The following is a 23217-nucleotide window of genomic DNA, read 5'->3' as shown; positions in this document are numbered from 1 at the left end:
CCCCAGGTACATAGAGCTTAATAATACCAATGAACGCTACCTTATTATGTTGTATAGTTCTTTCGTATTCTAGTAATTTATTTCAACCTCTCTCTGTTTCGTTTTGCTTTATGAATTTTCCTTTAAAAGAAACCTTTTTATTTTGAAATAATTATAGATTCACATGAAGTTGCAAAAAAACCCCCAAAAATGTACAAGCATGTCCTTTGCATCCTTCACCCAGCCTGCCCCAGTGGTAAGATCTTATATGAGTAGTAAAATACCACTACTGGGTAACTGACGTTGGTTCAGTTCACAGAGTCTATCAGAGTTTACCAGTTTTACATGTACTTTGTGTGTGTATGTGTGTGTGTGTGTTTTATTTCTATGTAATTTTATCATATCTGTAACTTCATGTCACTACTCCACAATTCAGATTCAGAACTATTCTAAAACCACAGGACTTGAAGTGCCTGGCTGGCTCAGTTGGTGGAGCATGTGGCTCTTGATCTCAGGGTCATGAGTTCAAGCCCCACGTTGGGTGTAGAGATTACATAAATAAATGAATAACATACAAACATACATGCACACATACCACAGGGCTCCTTTTTGCTATCTCTTTGTAGTCATACCAACCCTCCTCCACCTGCCCCATTCTTAACCCTTCTACCCACAAATCTGTTTTATAATCTTTATAATTTTGTTTTTTCAAGAATTATAAAATGAGGTCACATTGCATATAATCTTTTGAAACTGGCTTTTTTCATTTGGCATATTCTTGAGATCCATTCAAAATGTTAAGTGTATTAATAGTTTCTTTTTATTGTTGAGTAGTATTCTGTGATAATGACATACCATGGTTTGTTTAACTGTATACTTGTTGAAGGACATTTGGATAGTTTCCAGTTTTTGGCTATTACCTAATAAGACTTCTGTGAACATTTGTATATAGGCATTTGAACATAAGTTTTCATTTCTTTGGGGTATATGTCCCAAGTATGTAATTTCTGGGGTGCATGTTAAGTACCTGTTTAGATTTTAAAGAAACTGCTAAACTTTTTTTCAGAGTAGATATACCATTTTACATTTCCACTGGTTGCATATAAATGATCTAGTGTCTCTGCATCTTTGTGAGCATTTAGTATTTCACTATTTACTATTTTGATCATTCTGATAGGTATGTAGTGATATTTCATTGTGGCTTTAATTTACATTTCCCTAAGGGCTTAATGATGTTGAACCTCTTTTCATGTATATTTACCATTTATATCTCCTCTTCTGTTCATGTCTTCTAATTTTCTAATTGGCTTTTCAGTCTTTTTGCTGTTGAGTTTAGAGAGTTCTTTATATATTATAGATACAAGTTATTTCTTGGGTATATAGTTTGCAAATATTTTTTCCCAGTCTGTAGTTTGTCTTTATTCTTTTAATAGGGCTTTTGTGAGCAAAATTTATTAATTTTCCCTTTTATGGGTTGTGCTTTTGTTGTCAAGAACTCTTCCCTAACTATAGGCTCTGAAGATTTTCTTCTTTGTTTTTTTCCCTATGCGTTTTTCCCTAACATTTTACATTTAAATTTGTAAGCCATTTTGAGTTCATTTTTATATAAGGTGTGAGGTTCATGTTGAGATTCTTTTATTTTCTTCTTTCATGGTTGCTCAGTTGCTCCAGCACCGTTTGTTGGAAAGGAAGCGCATCATTTTTTAGCACTATGAAATCACTTTCTTTTTCTAGGTTTAAAGCTTTCTTTTTTCAGCGAGGTGGGGGCAGGATCTTGAATTCAACCTTGTGAGGTATTAAGATACAACCCTTGTTTTGTTGGTATTTGCCTAGTATACTTTTGCCAATGGTTTTATTTTCTTCAACTTTCAAAAACTCTTGAGTTTTAGATGGGGTTTTATTTTTATGATCCAGTCTGAAAGTCTTTTGCTCTGCTGAGTTTAACTCATTTACATTTATTGAGAGCAAAGATGTTGCTCTAGGTTTTGGAACATAATTTTCTATTTTGCCTTTTTTTTAAACTTAAAAATAAATCTCTAACTATGTGGTATGTTTACTTTACTTTTGCCTAGTTATTTGTAGGAGGTTTTTGTGAGTATGGGAGTAGGTCTTTCCACGTTCCAGGCTATCTAGAATTTTCCTTATGATCCAAGATATAATGTGCTAGTTTATTCAGCTTTTATCTTTCCCCAGCCAATAGAGTTAGGCAACTGTATTTTTTTTCTTAATACAAAACTTCTTTTCTCTCCTGCTGCCATAGAAACAGTGTTCTTTGTAAACAGGGTATTTCTGAATGGTTTCTCTTTAAGCTCTGTCTTTTCTGTTTTGCTTCTGAGGACATTCTGTCTACAACACATATGTCTTATCCTTGTTATAAATATGGGCTTTAGACTTTATGCTTTGAGAAGTTTGTCTTGCTACCTCCTTGTGAGATAAGAAGTTTTCCTTCTCTGCTTGCACTCTTGATTTCCATGATCTCCATTACTTTTAGGAGACTGTCCACATATTTTGAGAGTTGGGTTTTAGCTATATTGTATTTTACCAGGACAGGAATTTGTTTTTGTTTGATCTCCCTGTTGTTTAGAGTCTCTTTCTTTCTTTCTTTCTTTCTTTCTTTCTTTCTTTCTTTTTACTAAGGAGATAGAGTCAGCAAGAGAGCACAAGCCAGTGGTAAGGGGAGAGGGAGAAGCAGACTTCCTGCTGAGCAGGGAGCCTGATTCAGGGCTCGATCCCAGCATCATGACCTGAGCTGAAGGCAAATGCTTAACCAACTGAGCAACCCGGGGTCCTCTGTTTAGAGTATTTCTTTCTCTTTTTTTTTCTTTTAAGATTTTATTTTATTTATTTGACAGACAGATTATAAGTAGGCAGAGAGGCAGGCAGAGAGAGAGAGAAAGAGAGCAGGCTTCCCTCTGAGCAGAGAGCCCGATGCGGGCTCAATCTCAGGACCCTGGGATCATGACACTGAGCCACCCAGGTGCCCCTAGAGGATTTCTAAGAAGAGAAGAGGGAAGTAGAAATTATACCACTGTCAAAGTAGGAGTCAGTAATAGTATCTTTAATATCTTCACAAAACATGCTGTTCTATTTTCATAAATTATATTTAACTATTAGGAAAGCAAAACCTTTAATGGAATAACTAAGACGGATTTCTGAAGTACCTTTCCCCCCCTAAATTTTGTTTTAAAAATACAAAAGGATTTCTTTTAATTTAGCCTTAAAGATGAATGCACTACATATGTTCTGCTGCTCAAGTCTTGAAAGAAGTGTGTGTTGTTTGATAGCTCATTTTCTCCAGCAGCAATTCTGATAAAAACCAAAAGGAGAACCTGTTGTCTGCAAAAGGGATTACTGCGTTTTATTTTGAAGTAAGGGAGTATATTTCAATTCTTGTAGTTTTCACACTTTGAAAAGTATATATGCTTCTAAAAAATATCAAAGAAAATTTCCCGATTTTCTACGGAATACTAGTCACTTTCTCTACAATTCCTTCCCATGTTCTCTGTTTTCCTGTACATTTTTTTCCCCGTATATCATCTCTGTGCTGCCACTATTTCAGTGGGTTTGTAGTGGAGAAATAGTATGAGAGTTTCCTGTTGTAGCATCTTTCAGTGTTATGAGCAGTATGTCTAAACTCTTCTCTCCCTTCCCTTGATAAGGACAGTGCTCAGTGCCTTTTTTAATGCTTAGATAGTTGTCTGAGTCATAAAAACGAGTCATCACAACATAAAAAGCATATTTTGATTATCTATTGCTGTAATAAATTGTTCTAGAACTTAGTAACTTAAAACAACAAATGTTTATTATCTCTCACAGTTTCTGAGGGGCAGGAAGGAATGTGGGAGCAACTTAGGTGGTTCTAGCTTAGGGTCTTTATTTATATACAAATTTCAGTTAAGCTGTTGGCTGGAGCTACAGATACCTGAAGGCTTAACTAAGGCTGGAGAATTTACTTCTAAGCTCATACATATAGTTTTTGGCAGGCCTCATCTCTTCACTGGCTCTCTGCCACAGACTTCTGTTTTTTGCCACATGGGCCTTTCCATAGAGTTCCCTCATGTCCTCATGGCATACCAGCTGGCTTCTCTTAGAAGAGAAGAGAGAGAGAAAGATGGTGGGTGGAAGAAGAGGCCTAACATGGAAGCTGCAGTCCTTTATAACCTAATCTTGAAGTGACATACTATTACTTCTGCCATATTCTATTGGTTATACAGACCAACACTGGTAAGAGGACTACACAAAGGTGTAAATATCAGGAGACAGGGGTCACTGGTGACTTGCAAGCTAACTCCCAAGAATAGCAATGATGTATTTTAGAGTGAAGAAATAACATGAATTCAGATTCAATGTCTTCCTGCCTGCCTGCCTGCCTGCTTTCCTTCCTTCCTTCCTTCCTTCCTTTCTCCCTCCTCTCTAGAGAGGGAGAGAGCACAACTGCGGCAAAGGCAGGACTGGAGAGGCAGAATGAAAGAGAATCTTTTTTTTTTTTTAATTTTAAAAATTCTTCATTTAAATTCAATTTAGTTAACATATAGTCTATTTTATTAGTTTCAAGGGTAGAATTTGGTGATTCATCAGTTGCATATAATAGCCATTGCTCTTTTACATCAAGTGCCCTACTTAATACCCATCACCCAGTTACCCCATCCCTCCACCAGCCTCCCTTCCAGCAACCCTCAGTTTGTTTCCTAGAGTTAAGAGTCTCTTATGGTTTGTCGTCTTCTCTGTTTTCATCTTATTTTATTTTCCCTTCTCTTCCCCTATTTTCATCTGCTTTATTTATTAAATTGTACATATTAGTGAAGTCATATGGTATTTGTCTTTCTCGGACTGACTGACTTCTGTAAGCATAATACCCTCTAGTTCCATCGATGTTGTAGCAAAAGGCAAGGTTTCATTCTTTTTTATGGCTGAGTGATATTGCATTATGTATAAATATATATTTATATGTAAATATATGAGTATTACAAATAAATGTAAATCTATATAATATAATGTAATATTGCATTATATAAAAATATATTTTTATACAATATAAATATTTCATATATATATATATATATATATATATATATATATGGCTCTTTCCATAGTTTTGCTCTTGTGGACATTGCTGCTATAAACATTGGGGTGCATGTCCCCTTTCTTATAACTATTTTTGTATCCTTTGGATAGATACCTAGTAGTGCAATTGCTGTTTGGTAGGGTAGATCTATTTTTAATTTTTTGAGAAACCTCCATACTGTTTTTCAGAGTGGCTGTTCTAGTTTGCATTCCTACCAGCAGTGTAAGAGGGTTCCCCTTTCTCCACATCCTTGCCAACATCTGTCATTTTCTGAGTTAATTTTAGCCATTCTAACCAGTGTCAGGTAGTAGCTCATTGTGGTTTTGACTTGTATGTCCCTGATGCTGAGATGTTGAGCATTTTTTCATGTGTCTATTTGTCATTTGTATGTCCTTAAAGAAGTGTCTGTTCATGTCTTCTGCCCATTTCTTTTTTTTTTAATTTATTTTTTATTTTCAGCATAACAGTATTCATTATTTTTGCACCACACCCAGTGCTCCATGCAATCCGTGCCCTCTATAATACCCACCACCTGGTACCCTGACCTCCCATCTCCCACCCCTTCAAAACCCTCAGATTGTTTTTCAGAGTCCATAGTCTCTCATGGTTCACCTCCCCTTCCAATTTCCCCCAACTCCCATCTCCTCTCTATCTCTCCTTCTGCCCATTTCTTGACTGGGTTTTTTTTTTGTTTGTTTGTTTGTTTGTTTTTGGGGTGTTGAGTTTGATAAATTCTTTATGTATTTTGGATACCAGCCCTTTATCTGATAAGACATTTGCAAATATCTTCTCCCATTCTCTTGGTTATCTTTTGGTTTTGTTGACTATTTCCTTTGCTGTGCAGAAGCTTTTTATTTTGTTGAAGTCCCAGTAGTTCTTGTTTGCCTTTGTTTCCACTTGCCTTTAGAGACCTGTCCAGCAAGAAGTTGCTGTGGCTGAGAACGAAGAGGTTGCTACCTGTGTTCTCTTTTAGGATTTTGATGGATTTCTGTCTTGTATTTAGGTCTTTCATCCATTTTGAGTTTATTTTTGTGTATGGTTTAAGAAAGTGGTCCAGTTTCATTCTTCTATATGTGGTTCTTCAATTTTCCAAATACCATTTGTTGAAGAGACTGTCCTTTTCGCATTGGATATTCTTACCTGTTTTGCTGAAGATTAGTTGACCATAGAGTTGAAGGTCCCTTTCTGGGTTCTCTATTCTGTTCCATTGATCTATATGTCTGTTTTTGTGCCAATACCATAGTGTCTTTACTACAAATTTTTAATAGAGCTTGACATCTGGCACTGTTATGCCACAAGCTTTGGTTTTTCTCTTTCAACATTCCTTTGGCTATTTGAGGTCTTTTCTGGTTCCATACAAATTTTAGAATTATTTGTTCCAGGTCTGTGAAATATGTTAGTGTTATTTTGATAGGGATTGCATTGAATGTGTAGATTGCTTTGGGTAACATAGACATTTTAACAATATTTGTTCTTCCAATCCATGAACATGGAATGTCTTTCCATTTCTTTGTGTCTTCCTCAATTTCTTTCATAAGTGTTCTATAGTTTTCAGAACACAGATCCTTTACCTCTTTGGCTAGGTTTATTCCTACGAATCTTACGGTTTTTGATACGATGTAAATGGGATCAATTCCTTGAGTTCTCTTTCTTCTGCTTTATTGCTATGTAGAGAAGTGCAACTGACTTCTGTGGATTGAGTTTATATCCTGCAACTTTGCTGAATTCCTGTATCGGTTCTAATAGTTTCTTGGTGGAGTTTTTTGGGTTTTCTACATAGAATATCGTATCATCTGCAAAGAGTGAAAGTTTGCTTTGCCAATTTGGATGCCTTTTATTTCTTTTTGTTGTCTGATTGTTGAGGCTGGGGCTTCCAGTACTATGTTAAACAACAGTGGTGAGAGTGGGCATCCCTGTTGTATTCCTAACCTTAGGGGAAAAGCCCTCAGTTTTCCCTGTTCAGGATGATATTTGCTGTGGTCTTTTGTATATGGCTTTTATGATACTGAGGTATATTACCTCTATCCCTACATGGCAGAGAGTTTTTTTCATCAAGAAAAGATGCTTTTTCTGCATCTATTGAGAAGATCATATGGTTCTTGTCCTTTTATTAATGTAGTGTGCCACGTTGATTGATTTGAGGGTGATTTGAACCACCCCTGCAGCCCAGGAATAAGCTCCACTTGGTTGTGGTATATAATCATTTCAGTATACTGTTGGATCCTATTAGCTAGTATCTTGGTGAGAATTTTTACATCCATGTTCCTCAGGGATATTGGTTGTAATTCTCCTTTTTAGTGGGGTCTTTGTCTGGTTTTGGGATTAAGATAATGCTGGCCTCATAGAACGAGTTTGGAAGTTGTCGTTCTATTTCTATTTTTTGGAACAGTTTCTGAAGAGTAGGTATTAATTCTTCTTTAAATGTTTGGTAGAATTTCCCTGGGAAGCCACTTGGCCCTAGACTCTTGTTTGTTAGGAATTTGTTTGTTTGTTTGTTTTTTTAACTAGTTCAGTTTCCTGCTGGTTATGGATCTTTTCAGGTTTTCTATTTTTTTCTCCTCTCAGTTTTGGTAGTTTATATATTTCTAAGACTTTATCCATTTTTTTCCAAATTTAATTGCTAATTTATTGGCATATGATTGCACCTAATATTCTCTTGTAATTGTATTTCTTCAGTGTTTCTCTTTTCTTTTTGATGAGTCTGGCTTGTAATTTATCGATCTTACTAAATTCTTCCAAAGATCCAGCTCTCTAGTTTCACTGATCTGTTCTTTTGTTTTTTATTTTTAAATTTCTGTATCATTGATTTCTGCTGTAATCTTTATTATTTCTCTTCTCCTGCTGGATTTAAGCTTTATTTGCTGCTCTTTTTTGAGTGTAAGGGTAAGTTGTGTATTTGAGATTTGTTTCTTAAGGAAAGCTTGTATTGCTATATACTTCCCTCTTAGGACTACCTTTGCTACATCCCAGAAGTTTTGAACTGTTGTGTTTCATTTGTTTCCATGAATTTTATAAATTCTTCATTAATTTCCTGGTTGGCCCACTCATTCTTTAGTAGGATTTTATTTAACTTCCCTTTCAAATTTTTTCTTGTGGTTCAAGTTTTATAGTATTGTGGTCTGAAAATATGCATGACATATGATCTCAGTCTTTTTGTACTGGTTGAGATCCGATTTGTGATGTAGTGTGTGGTCTGTTTTGGAGACTGTTGCCTCTGCATTTGAGAAGAATGTGTATTCTGCTGCTTTAGGTTGTAATGTTCTGAATATATCTGTGAAGTCCTTCTGGTCCAGTGTGTCATTCAAAGCCCTTGTTTCCTTATTGATCTTCTGCTTAGATGATCTGTCCATTGCTGTGAGGGGGAAATTTAAAGTTCCCTACTATTATTGTATTATTATCAATGAGTTTCTTTAATTTTGTTATTAATTGCTTTATATTAATTGCATAAATATTTATAATTGTTAGATCTTCTTTTTGGATAGACCCATTTATTATGATATTATAAATATAATAATCTCTTTTGGTTTAAGATAATAGTTTGTGTGATACAAGGATGGCTACTCCAGCTTTCTTTTGATGTCCATTAACATGATAAATGGTTCTCTACCCTGTCACTTTCAATCTGGAGGTGTGTGGGTTTAAAATGAGTTTCTTGTAAGCAGTATATTGATGGGTCTTATTTTTTTTTAATCCATTCTGATACCCTCTGTCTTTTGATTAGAGCATTAAGTCCATTTACATTTAGAGTAATTATTGAAAGATATGAATTTAATGCCACCCAGGCACCCCTAAAATGTATTGCTTTTATGAAATTATGAATGATGTTTATATATGTTCCACCATGTTCTTTGGAGAAAGAGGTATTTTGCTATAGTTACATTGAATTTAAGAGATGACCTTAACAAATTTGTGATTAGGATCATTCTTTAATTTACTTTTAATATCATTTGATGTTTTACTAATATAAGTCCCAGAGAATTCTTCTCATAAAATATTTAAAAGGTGGCGTTTAGCTAAGTTTACTTATCAAGTACATAGTTGAAGATAGGCTTTTTTTCTTCTAGATAGCTTATTTTGTTTAGTAGGGAAGATCCTTCCAATGTTAAATAATAAGGAAGTAGTAGCAACTTGCATTTATTTATTTATTTTTTTAAAAGTTTTTTATTCATTTATTTGACAGACAGAGATCACAGGTAGTCAGAGAGGCAGGCAGAGAGAGAGGAGGAAGCAGGCTCCTTGCCAAGCAGAGAGCCGGATGTGGGGCTCAGTCCCTGGACCCTGGGATCATGACCTGAGCTGAAAGCAGAGGCTTTAACCCACTGAGCCACCCAGGTGTCCCGCAACTTACATTTATGCAATGTGCTGGATTTGTAAAATGCTTTTCCCTCAATGCGTGGGAATGGACAGATTTTTGGAGTTGATGCTTACTTAGTTAGAGGGGACTGTCTAATTTGTTTTTTGAGGGAGGGTTTCATACACTCCTTACAGAGTGATGAACACAGTGGTCTCTCCAGAGAAATAAAGTTATGCACACAATGGCAATTTCATAATTCTGGGGAACCCTCAGAAAGTCTGTGGATTTTAGGTTGAGAACTTTTTTGAATGCAGATGTAGACCTCTGATGTTTCTGAAAGAAAGGAGTACTTTCTGATTTTCAAAATATAAAGGGAAGCACTGTACTGAATTCTAAGTGGAAATGTGTATTTGTTTTCATTTTATATGTCTTCTAATTCACTTATTTTAATAATGGTTTTTGTTTCTGAATTTTGCTTCCTCTGTAGCATCTGGAGCATAAGAACAGTGCTTATTTTCTTCTTTTCCAAGAGAACAGAAAGAAATAGTAAGTTTAATTTCTAAATTCTTATAAATACATTTAAAAAAACACCTTCTGATAGTGCATTGGTTTGTTACTGAATGGTAGGTTGTGAAACGGGATATTGAAATTAAAATCTTGTAAATATTGAAGGGTTGTTTACTATCAAGTATTTTGAATAATCAAGAGGATTCTCTTTTGGTATTTTTGTCTTGTTCCTTTAGATTTTTTTACACAAAATAACTAATTTCATTAATTCATCTCTTAAATTGAGAGAAATTATTTGTTAATCTTTATGCAAAACTTACATTATTATAGAGTAGAATATACTTAGACATCTTTTGATTTGTACTATTAATTGTACCATTCTCTTTAACCTCATAGCTCCTAGGCTTTTGTTTTTATGGAAATATGCAAATTGTGATAATATTTCCTTCTGTATTCTGTGTATGTATAGATTTTAAAGATTTTCAGGTCTTAAAAGTATGAGTTATAATTTAACAAAGGTATATAAATTTTATTTAAATGAACTTTATATGTGACTTCTTTATTCTTTTGTTGTTTAACTTTTCACTGTGGAAAATTTCATATACAAAATTACATACACAAAAGCAGGGTGTAAATAGTGTAAGTCCTCATATGCCTATCACACAACATAAACAACCATCAACTCATGGTTAGTCTTATTTAATTTTTAACTCTATCTACTTATCTACCCACTCTATTATTTTGAAGTATATCCTAGTTATATCTATCCATGACAGATGTTTAAAAAAATAAATTATATAGTATATTATCATTAATGTAATACAATACATTATCCTATCTGAAAAGGAATTCTTAATATCATAAAATGTACGTATTTTGTTTGTTTAATTCAAGATCCAAATACGGTTCATACAGATACATGACTTTCAAACTGCCCCCCTGAGTTACGGCTTCTCTCCAACTTGGTTTAGGCTCACTGGGCTAGCCCAGTGACCATTCTTTGCAGATACCCTTGATTCCTTTGCCCCTCTTTTGCATCCTACTTGTCTGGTCTGGCAAAAACTGTACCTTCTTTAAATACAATTATGTGCTTAATCTGTGACTGGCAAGACTCTATCCTGGTTAAAACTTTCATAAGCTTGATCTGTCCCTGCATCAGAAAAGCTAAATTTATTAGAGGAAAATCATACAGCATACTGACCAGACTTATTTTTTTTTAAAAGGTTATTTATTTATTTATTTGAGAGAGAGAACATGAGTTGGGCTGCGGAAGAGCAATGGGAGAGGGAGAAGCAGAGTCCCTGCTGATCAGGGATCCTGATGTGGGGCTTAATTCCAGGACCCTGGGATCATGACCAGAGCCAAAGGCAGATGCTTAACTGACTGAGCCATCTAGGTGCCCCTGACCAGACTTATTTTAAATCTATATTGTAAATATTAAAGGTATACTCAGTACTGTTGCACAGTCCTATTTCATAGTTTCTTAGAAAATTTACTTTTTTCTCTTTAAGAGTATTTTTTGAGTTGGTATTTCTCTTCAAATAAATAATACCTGCCTTCCTGCAAATAAACAAAAACCAAACCAAAATAAAACCAACCAATCAACCAACCAAATAAAAATTCAAAATTCATAAAACAAGCAAAACCCCACAAAAATCTACCTGGTCACTCTCATGTGTGAGTCTCACTTTATGGAGAAAATAGATATAAACAGATGAGAACTACTTCCACCACCAAATATATCAAGTTAGCTCCATCTGTTACTCAGTGTGTTGGCATCCTTCTGTGGTAGTCTGGAAGACTGACCTTGATTCCATCTATGGCTAAGCTCTCCATTTATGCTTTGGATTTTGGATATTCTGGCCATTTCAAGAACATTGTTCTTGCAGTTATCTCTTCCTGCCATTATCCTCTTTTGTATTAGCTATTTCTATTTGATTGTCTCTATTGGTATATAATCTCCCTTCCATATAAACAGCTGGGGGGAAATCCCTGTCCTGACTCCATATTCCCTTTAATCTACCATGAGTTTCTCTCTCCCCTTCAAAGTCCTATCATCTCTACCTCCAACATTATTTCAGATCTGACCACTTCTAACCTGTTTTACTATTACTACTGTTCTAATTCAGGTGATCATCATCTCCTACTTATACTAGGAGTGGCTTCCTAAACAGTCTATTTTTGAGGTATATTTAGTCGTGTCTTTTCTGTTTCAGATTCCTTATTGATTTCCTGTGGCAACTAGAGTAAACCTGAATTATTTTATCCTACTTTCTGGCTTATGCCCATTCTCTAACTTCATCTCTTTCTACTCTACATTTTTTGCTTTTGCTCCAGCCACATTGGCTGTCTTTTTGTCCTACAGATAAGTTTTAATTCTCTGAACATCAGTTTCCTAATTTGTAAAGTGGAAACCTATATTATCATCATCATAAACATAAAATGTTTAGGATGGATTATTATGAGTATTAAGTGAAACTGTATGCCAAAATATATAAAAATTGCGAAGTATTAATATATATATGGGCTGATGGTGCTGATTTTTCTTTTCTGTTCCTTATTCTTTTTTATTTTTCTTGTTTTTTAAATTTTTCTTGTCTTATTTAATGGGTTAGGACTCAGTATAATAGTGAATTGAAGTGGGAATAGCAGACTCCTTGTCTAGTTTCCGATACTCAGTGAAAAAGCTTTTACTTTTTATTATTAAGTATTATGTTTGCTGTGGTTTTAAAAAATATTGATGCTAAATATCAATATTTTTCAAATATCAAATATCAAAAAGGAAAATAAACATATGATGTTGTTTCCCGTGATATTTGATGGTATGGTAAATACCAGGAGGACAGGAATAAGTTTAAAACAAATATGCTCTCTGACCTCATAGAACTAACAAAATAGTAGAAAATATAAGAAAACTTATTTTAAAAGAGTGCTTGGAAACACTTTTCTAAGGAAATTAAATGTATGAATATTTTAACTTAGAAATAGGCACATCAGGACATGGTTATTATATAAAGGGGTTGCGTTAAAAATTTACTTCAGGGATCCTTTTATTTTAAAAAAATCTAATTCATTTGAATAGGTATTATATGTACATTTAAAATAGACATCAGAAAAGATTATCTTACTGTCCTACAAATATATTTTTTTAGCATCAAGTCAGCCTGAAGCTATTGATTGTGTCTTTGTTTTTTGTTCTGTTTTAGTTTTATTTCCTTTGTTTTTTGCTTTGTACATAATATAGATTAAGGGTTCGCAAGCTATAGCCTGTGGGCCAAGTCTTGCCCACTACCTTGTACAGGTCATGATTTAAGAATGACTTTTAGGGATGCCTGGGTGGCTCAGTTGGTTAAGTGGCTGCCTTTGGTTCAGGGTCCTGGGATTGAACCCTGCGTCAGGCTTCCTCCTCCCCAATGAGCCTGCTTCTCTCTCTGCCCCTCCCCCTGCTTGTGCGCTTGTGCTCTCTTTCTCTCTCTGTCAAATAAATAAATAAAATCCTAAAGAAAAGAATGATTTTTACATTTTCAAATCATTGAATAAATTCAAAAGAATATTTTGTGACATTACATTTATATGAAATTCAAATTTCTGTTTTTACTGGATCAAAACACTGCCCATTAATTTAAATGTTGTCTGTAGCTGCATTCATCCTACAGTGGCAGAGTTAAGTACTTGTAGCAAACTATATGTGGTGCTCTCATCTCAACACTTGAGACTGTTGGAGAATGTACGACAAATGATACAAATTTATAAGTTGACATTTCATGTGCCATGTGCCGTATGTATTGTGACAATTTTTTTTTTAATTATCAATGCATACTCAACATGTAAAAACAACAAAAGAAGAGAAGATTGGACTTTGAATGTTGCATTTTTAGGGCATAGTGGACTGTGCTAAAAGAATACAAATATACATTGACATTACCATTTTACCATGAGTACTTAACTCATGATACTCCCAACTCACAGAAAAGCAATGGTCAGAAAAAGTAAAACATTTAAAATGGAATATCTCATCATAGCTGAATTTCTTCATAAAAATTAAAAGTGAAAATGGAGCTTCAATGCAGTAAGTTTCTGGGTGGCTTATTAGTGAAGCAGGGAAAGCCATTTATTTACCAGTGGTGAATTAATTGAATTGTTTGATTGCAGCAGCTGAACAGAATTGTTCAGAGAAGCTATACTTGCTTAGTTAGTAAGTAGCCTTTTGGCATGAACAATTTGAAGAACTGAGAATATTGGAAGCAAGATAGTTAATTTTAAAACATGATAAATGATTCCAAGTGATCTTCCTTGGCTCTGATACTCCTCAATTGTAGTTTATTTGAGGAATCAATTTTGAGCTTGCAGTTACTGAATTAACTTCCACATAAAATCTCTATAAAACAACTCTAGGACAGAATATCTTCAAAGTTGAAAAAACACCAGTTCAGTACAACCTGAAGTGGAATCTGCTAAGGTGTGTTATAAATATTGGTGGTAAAATATTTCCAAAGATACACATGGCCAACAGACACATGAAAAGGTACTCAATATCATCAATCATCAGGGAAGTACCAATCAAAACTACAATGAAATACCATCCCACACCTGTTAGAAAGGCTAAAATCGAAAAGATAAACAAGTTTCAGTGAGAAAGAAACCCTTGTGCACTGTTGGTGCAGAAGTAAATTGGTACAGCCGCTGTGGTACAGACGTTGTGGGGAATAGTTTGGAGGTTTCTCAAAAAATTAAAAAGAGAAATACCATATGATCCAATAATTCAACTAGTGGGTATTTACCCAGAAAAAATGAAAACAAAACAAAACAAAAAAACCAGACTCGAAAAGATGTATGCATCCCTATGTTTATTGCAGCATTGTTTACAATAATCACAGAAGTAACCAAAGTGCCTATAGATAGACAAATGGATAAGGAACATGTTCTGTGTATATAAATATATCATATACTATGGAATATTACGCAGCCATAAAAAGATGAGACTGCCATTTGAGACAACATGGATAGACCTAGAAGGTATTATGTGAAGTGAAATAAGTCAGACTGAGAAAGACAACATATGATTCTACTCATAAATGGACTCTAAAAAAAAAAAACAAAAACAAAAAACAAAAAGCAGAATCAGACCTGTAAATAACAGAGAATAAACTGATGATTGACAGAGGAGAGGAGAGTGGGAGATTGAGCAAAATGGTAAAGGGGGGAGGGAGATATAGGCCTCAAGTTATGCAGTGAGTAGGTCATGGGAATAAAAGGCACAGCATAAGAAATACAGTCGGTGATACTGTAATAGTGATGTAACAGGACAGATGGTAGCTACACTTGTGAACATCGCATAATGTATAAACTTGTCAAATCACTAAGTTGTATATCTGAAACTCATGTAGCATTGTGTGTCAACTATATTAAAAAAGTGTGGGAAGCAGAAAAAGGCTTATTTGGATTAATGTACAAACTTGTGAAATTGTAAGGTGTTTAAATTTTGTGGTTACTCATTGTGTTATGTGACAGCAGGTACTTTGCCAAGCGTAATTGAACCTACCATGTGTTATTAAATTAGTAGTGTCAATGGGAACTTCATTTACACTCATGAACTTAACCATTGTCAATTATGTGAACTTTCATCAGAAATAGAAGCTGACTATCATAACCTGCCCAGCCCCACAGCAGTTTGATGGCTCAGCAGTGGTAAAGTTTTATTGTGATATTTTGAGCTCAGGGCCTAGAGTGTAATATTTCTGCATGCAACCACTGTGATTGAACGCTGACTGGCTTTGGAAAATTAGCTTTTGCTGCAGAGTTGATAATGGTTCTTAATGAATTCAGCCTAAGATTGCAAGACAAAACAGTCCTTATATGCAAAACCTATACGCTATAAAGTCATTTTGGAATATCATTGTAATAACACAAAGTAATTTTTTAAAAAGATTGTGAAAAGTTAAAACAAGAAGCACAATCTCCATTCCCCCAGAAATTTGTATCAAGTATATGATCTGAGCTCAAACAATTGTTCTAACAGTGTTTTTCACACTTGATCTTGGCCAAAAAAAAGCAATCCAGCAGTGATGTTCAGACTTCAAGAAGTGCAAATGAAGTTTCCATATTGCAGAATCCACTTAACTGTACAATTGAGGGGCTTCCACTTATTTTCAATTGGAAGTGTTTAATTTCCAATGTAATGATAAGAAAAGGCAAATATCAATAGAAGAATTAAAGAATTCTATAAATGCTTTCCAAACAATGAATATCCTCGGTTAAAATCATGTGCTTGTCACTTGATTTCAGTATTTAGCTCTACCTATACATGTGAAAAAACATTTTCAAAAGTCAAATGTGTAAAATCTCATGACAGATCAACATTAAGGTATTAATATTTGCAGTCAGTTTTGATGATAGGGAACAGCAACTTTGAACCTCATTTAAGTGAAATGTTATCTATTTACCCAAAAGAAAATAATTTTATTCTTCTCAATGATAGACCTATGTTACAAAAAATTGAACTTAATTATTATTATATTTGAATTTTGTCAGTAAAGATTTATGGAAATTTGTTCATTCTTTTGCTTTAAAAGTACTTATTCAATTTTGCCTTTTGGCCAAAATTCCAGTATTTACTGTCTGGCCCTTTATGGAAAAAATTTTCTGACTTCTCGATTAAGGAATAAATATTTCATTGCTCTTCTCTAACTATAGATGACTACTCTCTTTTCACATGTTAGCAGACTTTTTTTTCCTTTTAATAGTAAGTTGCCTAACACATTAAAAACTAAAATATTGAAAAATTACAGTAAAATCTTTGTATAAGTTTGTCTTTGGATTTTTACATAAATAGTATACTTTGATTTGGGTATTCATATGTTTGCTATCCTTGAACTTTAATGAAGAAATAGTAATTTTATTTTTAAATTTAATTAAAAATTATTAATTACTTAAATTCTATTTGATAAAATGTTTAGATCTTTTTAAATTTTGAAAGGTGTTTTATTCTATGTAAAGTCAATTTTTTGCTACTTAGCTTTGTAATATATAGGCAACAGTATGAAATATATATGTGTGAAGATTGAGATAATTTTTATCTGTACACATCAGTGAGAAATTCTAAAATAAGACAGTTTCCTTGTGGTTGCTTAATATATATCTTTTGGCATACTGTTTTTAAGATATCTAAGTATCTTAATATCTGATTTAGCTTTGATTTAAATCTTGTTTTCTAGATGAAGCATTGGATGATTTAAAATCCCAGAAGAAAAAAATAGTAAGTTAACTTATTTAAAATTAATTTATGTAAAACAAATACATTAAGAACTGAATAAACAATGTTTATCTGTTATACGTTATGACCATCCAAGTAACAAGTATGGATAGCATTTTAATGATGAAGCTAAATTATGAATATTTTTGCTAATTAATTATGATTGACAGGAAAAAGTAGTTATGTGGACTTTTTTTTGAGTCTGGGAATCTATGCAGTTGTAAGCTGAGAAGCAATTAAATGAATCATTGGAAGGTTAAATGAGGCAGAGGGGTAAAAAGGTGGGTATCCAAATTGATTGTTAGGGTTAAAAAAGGATCAAACATCTACATATGTCACTTCTCAGGTTTTCTGGACAGAATAAGGCTAGGTAAGGCTAGGAGAGAGGGGGATCAAGAAGATTGGTTGTAAAAGTCAAATTTAACATGAAAAGGCTGAAGAAAGGGGGAAAGAAAGAATTGTTTTTCTTTCATTTTCTATCAGCAGCTCTGATCACATGGGTATCTCTTGTGGGGCCAGTTAAATGTTTGGAAAGGGGGCCAAGCATAAGAGAAGAAGGGCCCTAGCTATTTATAGGGCATTATCATACCCTCTAATAAGTGAATTGAACTTGGTGTTAGGCTTGAATTTACATATGCCTTTTTATATAATTATTTTTGAAGTATGAAAATGATAATTGGTAACAGTGGCTTGTTTTGTAGAAACTTAATGAAATTTAATCAGATGCATATGATCAGTGTATTTTAGTGTAACATGTAATAAGTAACGATTATGAAACTAATAAACATTATGAAAGTTAAGATTAGTGTAAAAATTGTTCTGTGAGGGCACAGGGCTGGCTTGGTTGATAGAGCATGCAACTCTTGGTCTTGAGGCTGTGAGTTCAACCCCCACATTGGGCCTAGAGCTTACTTAAAAAAAAATTGTTTTTGAATTGGTAATAAAAGACACTGGTCTTGAGAGTTTAAGTGCTTGAAAAATAAAAAAAAACTTTAATTGTGAAAGGATTTCTTATTTTTTTAAGCTTCTTCAGTGTTCTGTGATTTACCAACATTGCATTGACATTTTTAATGGTCCTGAAACATAGAGATATTCCCTTATACCTTATTATATTTCTTTAATTCCATGCATTATATAACAGCCATAAATTCAAAGTGAGGAAATACTGATAGAAATTGTGATATGATTAGTTTGGTTTGCTTAAAAAGAAGGGCTGATAGAGGTGATCAGAGCTAAACGCTACTTGTATCAAAATGGAGAAATTTTTATTAATATAGAAAATATAAGAAGGAAGACAAAGAAAAAAAAAAGAAGAAAATTTAAAAAGAAATTTAAGTGAAGAGAATCTGATCCAATATCAGTGCTGTCACATGACCAGAAAGCAGAATCTTGGAAAACAGGTGATTGGGCAAAAAAGAGTAACAGAGCATACTTGGAAAACTGAAAAGACAAATTAAGCTATTTACTTCTTTAATAACCCTCAAAGGAAGGACAGCATAAAGCTGCTTCATCTAGGCCTCACAGTTGGAAAATTCACTTCAGGGCCAAGAGTTGTCTTTATCTGAATGGTTCAAGCGGTGTCAATATTACAGAATAGTTTAATATGCCATATTTCTTGCAGTATGATTTAAGAAAAATAAGTTGGCTGTTCCAACTCATTTTATTAATTAGGGAACAATTTGCATTGACTTGACTATTGTTGGTCATGATGGTTACTACTGGAAACTTCATCCCTGGACTTTATTACTCAAGCCCTTAACAGAGCTACTTTGTTTGAGTTGCTTTACATTTACTTTGTTTAGAACAATAGGTGTTAAGGGTGAGTTAGTAAAGGAGCACAGTGCTTGCTGATCATTTTGCTGGTAATGAGAGGAAAAAGAAGGGGCACTACTTTTGAACAAAAACTAAATGTAATAAAAATTGATCTTGCTCATGAATGTTTAAGTTTAAACTCTACATTAGCTTTGAAAATACTTTTATTATTAAATTGCCTGTAGGAATATAACTATCAGTCCAAAAATATTCAGCTCCTATCCTTCCTCTTTCAATAACAAAATGAAAACCAATTATATTTACTACTTGACATTTTATTAAAGGTGGTTTCTGTAGGGATGCATCTCTTTATTCTGAATAGATTTGTAAAATAATACATAATTCATATAAGTGTAATTTTAAGAAAGAACATGAACTATTAATTGATTAAAAAGTTAAATCACTTAGGAAAATTAATATTTTTTTTTAAAGATTTTTATTTATTTATTTAACAGACAGAGATCACAAGTAGGCAGAGAAGCAGGCAGAGAGAGAGGAGGAAGCAGGCTCCCAGCTGAGCAGAGAGCCTGATGCGGGCCTTGATCCCAGGACCCTGGGATCATGACCTGAGCCGAAGGCAGAGGCTTTAACCCACTGAGCCACCCAGGTGCCCAGGAAAATTAATATCTTGACAATGATTTAAATCTAAGAACTTAATGTAACTATTTACTTATTAAAATAAAACTAAAAATCTCTAATTATCTAAAAAACTCCCTAGTCTAGATGTGTACATTTTGCTACTCAAAAAAAATTCAGCTTTTGAAAAAAAATTAGCTTAATCGATAATCCCTTTGCATCCATGAGCATTCCATCAACACAGTTCAAAATCAAGATCCATCAGAACATGAGTCGAAATTTAAGTGTGTTCATGAAAATACCATACTTTTCCAAGAATAGTATTTCTTTTTTTCCTTTATTTTGAGATTTTATTTATTTATTTCAGAAAGAGAAAGCCTGGGCCTGCTCACAAGGGAGGTGGGGGGTGGGAGATGAGCAGAGGGGGAAGGAGAGGAAAGGGAAGGGGAGAGAATCTCTAAGCAGGCTCCAGAGGCAGGGCTGAATCTCATGACCCTGACATCATGACCTGAGTGAAAACCAAGAGTCGACCTACTGAGCTCAGCTGACTAAGTGAGGTACCCTGGTGCCCCTCAAGAATATTATTTCTATGTGGTAATTCCTTTCTGGCATTTCTCAGGAAATTTGTGTTTTTCTGAATTTTGAGAAAAATCAGTTGAGAAATTAGGAACATAGGGGGAAGTGTTATAATTCTCTGAGTAGTATAGCCTAACAACTAACTACAAATGTTACTGCTTCAAAGAAATCCGCTACTGCCAGTTGAAAGAAAGAGCAAGAAATGCTGACATGCTGAGCTATAGATTAATATGGACATTTTTGGGAACAGGACAGGAGCATGCAGTAGAGAGGTCTTACAGTCTAATTAATCAGTCAGTCTTGCTTTTGTGGCCATATTTTATGGGTCCCATTTCTTGTCAATGGTGAATTATTCTTACAGGTAAGTAATAATAAGCTTATATACATGATAAATTTTATGTACAATCCTATGAATGACATTCTATGAAATAAATTTTAGAAGCAAAAGAAGTACTTAAATTAGCAAGTTCAGCATGTAATTCTGTGTAGGGCTGTTGACCTCACTAGAAGTTTCAAATGCTATATTTATATTACCCAATAATTTTTGCTGCCATTTTCCAGTATTTGAATATTCACTGTAGGCTACAGATCTTTGTAAATACTTTAGTAGAAGAAATGCAGAGAGAAAAGATGTGACTATTATTGTGGAATACTATGTGAAATCAGAAAATGATGTAAAATCTGAACTAGTAAAAACAGTATTGATTTCAGCAGTATAACCAAAATCAGGGTAAGCAGACAGTATTTTCATCATTGTAAAAAAGATGAGTTTATATAATGCAACATGTACCCTAATGCTGTGTGTTGAAGATGGTTTGGGGCACATTCCTAATAATTTGACGAGTACGTAACAAAAGAAATTTTTCTATATCTAGAATATTTGGCACAAAGCAAAGATCAAGAATACTGGATAGAGCAATTGATGCTCTGTTTTAAAATTTTATTTCAAGAATGATAATTTACATATTAAATATTTGTAGGATTACCTTTTAAAATTAAAAATTATTTTCTGACATTTGTATTCATGTTCTCTTCTTTTAGTGTTATCTATGATGAAATGTCTGTATCAAGTAGAAATAATTTTTACATGTCATTGAAATACATAATCTTGTCAAAATATTGATTCATAATAAACTATGTTTATTATTTGCTTTTTTAAATAAAAAGCCCTGAAACTTTTAGTATAATTTATCATAGAACAATTTAAAAAATTAAAAAAATTATGAAAAACACAGTGCAACTTATATTTTAGGGAGTTTTGAGAATCTAATTTTTCATTCCTGAATCCTGGGATGAATATGTTGCGTATTGGAAACACTGCTGTTTTCAGACCCATTCTGTATAATTGGGGTATCACTAACGATTTTGTGTTTTTGTGTTAGGTACTGTTAGAGACTCTTTCTCATATATTATTGTATTTAAAGTGCCTAACGGTGCTATGAAGAAAATATTAGTGTATCTGCCTTACAAAAAGAGAAACTGAGGCCAGTGGAATTGCTCAGTCTTTCTACATAATTAAGAATGGAGGTGTGCTTTGAACCCAGATTTTTTCTGACTTTGGAGTTTAAGGTTTATGTTTTTTGCACTTATCAGAATGTCTCTGTTTAAAACAAGTTATTCACCTAAAATGTTGTATGGATACATGTGTTAATTAAGCAATTATGTGAAAAATTTTTGCTAGAAGTACTAAGGAAAAGGAGAATAGATTTACATCTTTTAGTGCTTTAAAAAATGACTTTATTGAAGATACTTTACATGAACATAGACATAAAAATGAATACTTGCTGAACAGTGTACCAAGTGTTACAGTCATTTGTTGAAGTTGCATTTTGGTTTTGAGTTTCGCGTGTTGTTTTAAAAATCACAGTGTTACCTAATCTTTTTAAGCCTAGCAGTCATCTTCATCTAGATCTGTGTTGTCCACATTAGTGGCCAAAAGCCCCATGTATCTTTTAAATTTACATTGTTTAAAATGGAATAAAACTACAATTCCATTCCTCAGTTGCACAAGCAACATTTGTCACATATGGCTTAGTGGTTACTGCATTGTGAAGATATAAGCCATTTCCATCATTACATAAAGTTCTATTGCCACAGTGTTGGTCTAAAACATTAAAAATTATTGGATTTAATTCATTGATATTCCATGTAGATTCCTTATAGACTATGTAGATTTAGGGATATATGATATGTCCTTTTTTTAAAATCCTGATTACCAGTTTTTCTCAACTCTAAAGTTTTCTTTACATTTCCTTTACATTAGAACATTAAACTTGATTGTTTTGAGAATTTATCATAATTTTGAAATAATTAGGAAAATGTTTTATTTTCACTAAACCAAGGTTAAATTATTCATCTAAGCACGTAGCTTCTTAAATGTTGAATTGAATTTTTAATAAGGAGCCCATTAACTACTGTTGGGTAGCATATTTTTAACTGTATTTTAAACTTGGTAAATGTGCTCCATGTTGTATTCTAAAATAAATGACCTTTTGAATAAATGTGACATTTAATGAATCTAAGTGGCTGTCATTGGTCACTGAGAAGGAAAAGGTCCCATTCCAATTTTTACAAAGCATTTTCTTCTACACATTAGCTATTTGTCATAATACAACTGTCTTATACTAAAATTAAACTTTTTCTGATACTGGGCCATAACTGCTAAAATGATACTTTACTGGTTATTGCTTTTTAAATTAAACCCTGACTGACTTGAGTGTATTGTAAATAAAATGCTGTAATAATGAACTGTTTTAATTACAGCCCCTAGTGTGTGTATAGAACTCAGTAAAATTTTTACTTAAATTCTTACTGTGGTTTTTTCCCCCTCTAAAGTTGTTTGAATCTATGTAAAAAAGGGGGAGTTTCAGCTCTTAAAGTCATTTGAGCAAATTCCATGGCTGTTCTCCCAGTTAGTGAGTTTTCACTGCATTTGCAGCAAGCTAATTGCTTCTGCTAATAAATAATCTAAAATCGATGCTGACAGCAGTTAATTGGCACAGAGATTTTATTTTGTAAAGCTCTTGGCTAACGACCTTCTTTAAATTAATAGCATTAAGTGCTATGAGGAAATAAATCTGAGGAATTGCCTGTCATTTGCTTGTCATGTCTAATAACTTCCAATAATGATGGCTGATAGATTTTTGCACATTCCAT

General features: G+C 33.6%; 1 protein-coding gene across 3 annotated transcripts in view; it reads left to right on the top strand.

The window, feature by feature from the left end:
- LNPK (lunapark, ER junction formation factor) overlaps positions 1-23217 on the top strand; it is an 84799-nt gene that overhangs the window by 19447 nt on the left and 42135 nt on the right. For all 3 annotated transcript variants that reach the window (XM_059394211.1, XM_059394209.1, XM_059394210.1), the window contains exons 5-6: positions 9826-9884; positions 17060-17100. In XM_059394211.1, coding sequence (XP_059250194.1) covers positions 9826-9884; positions 17060-17100 — 100 coding nt within the window. The remainder of the gene's footprint in view (positions 1-9825; positions 9885-17059; positions 17101-23217) is intronic.

This window comes from Mustela nigripes, chromosome 3, assembly GCF_022355385.1.
Source record: "Mustela nigripes isolate SB6536 chromosome 3, MUSNIG.SB6536, whole genome shotgun sequence".
In the NCBI taxonomy this organism is placed as follows: Eukaryota; Metazoa; Chordata; class Mammalia; order Carnivora; family Mustelidae; genus Mustela; species Mustela nigripes.
This window is presented reverse-complemented; position numbering and strand designations above follow the sequence as displayed.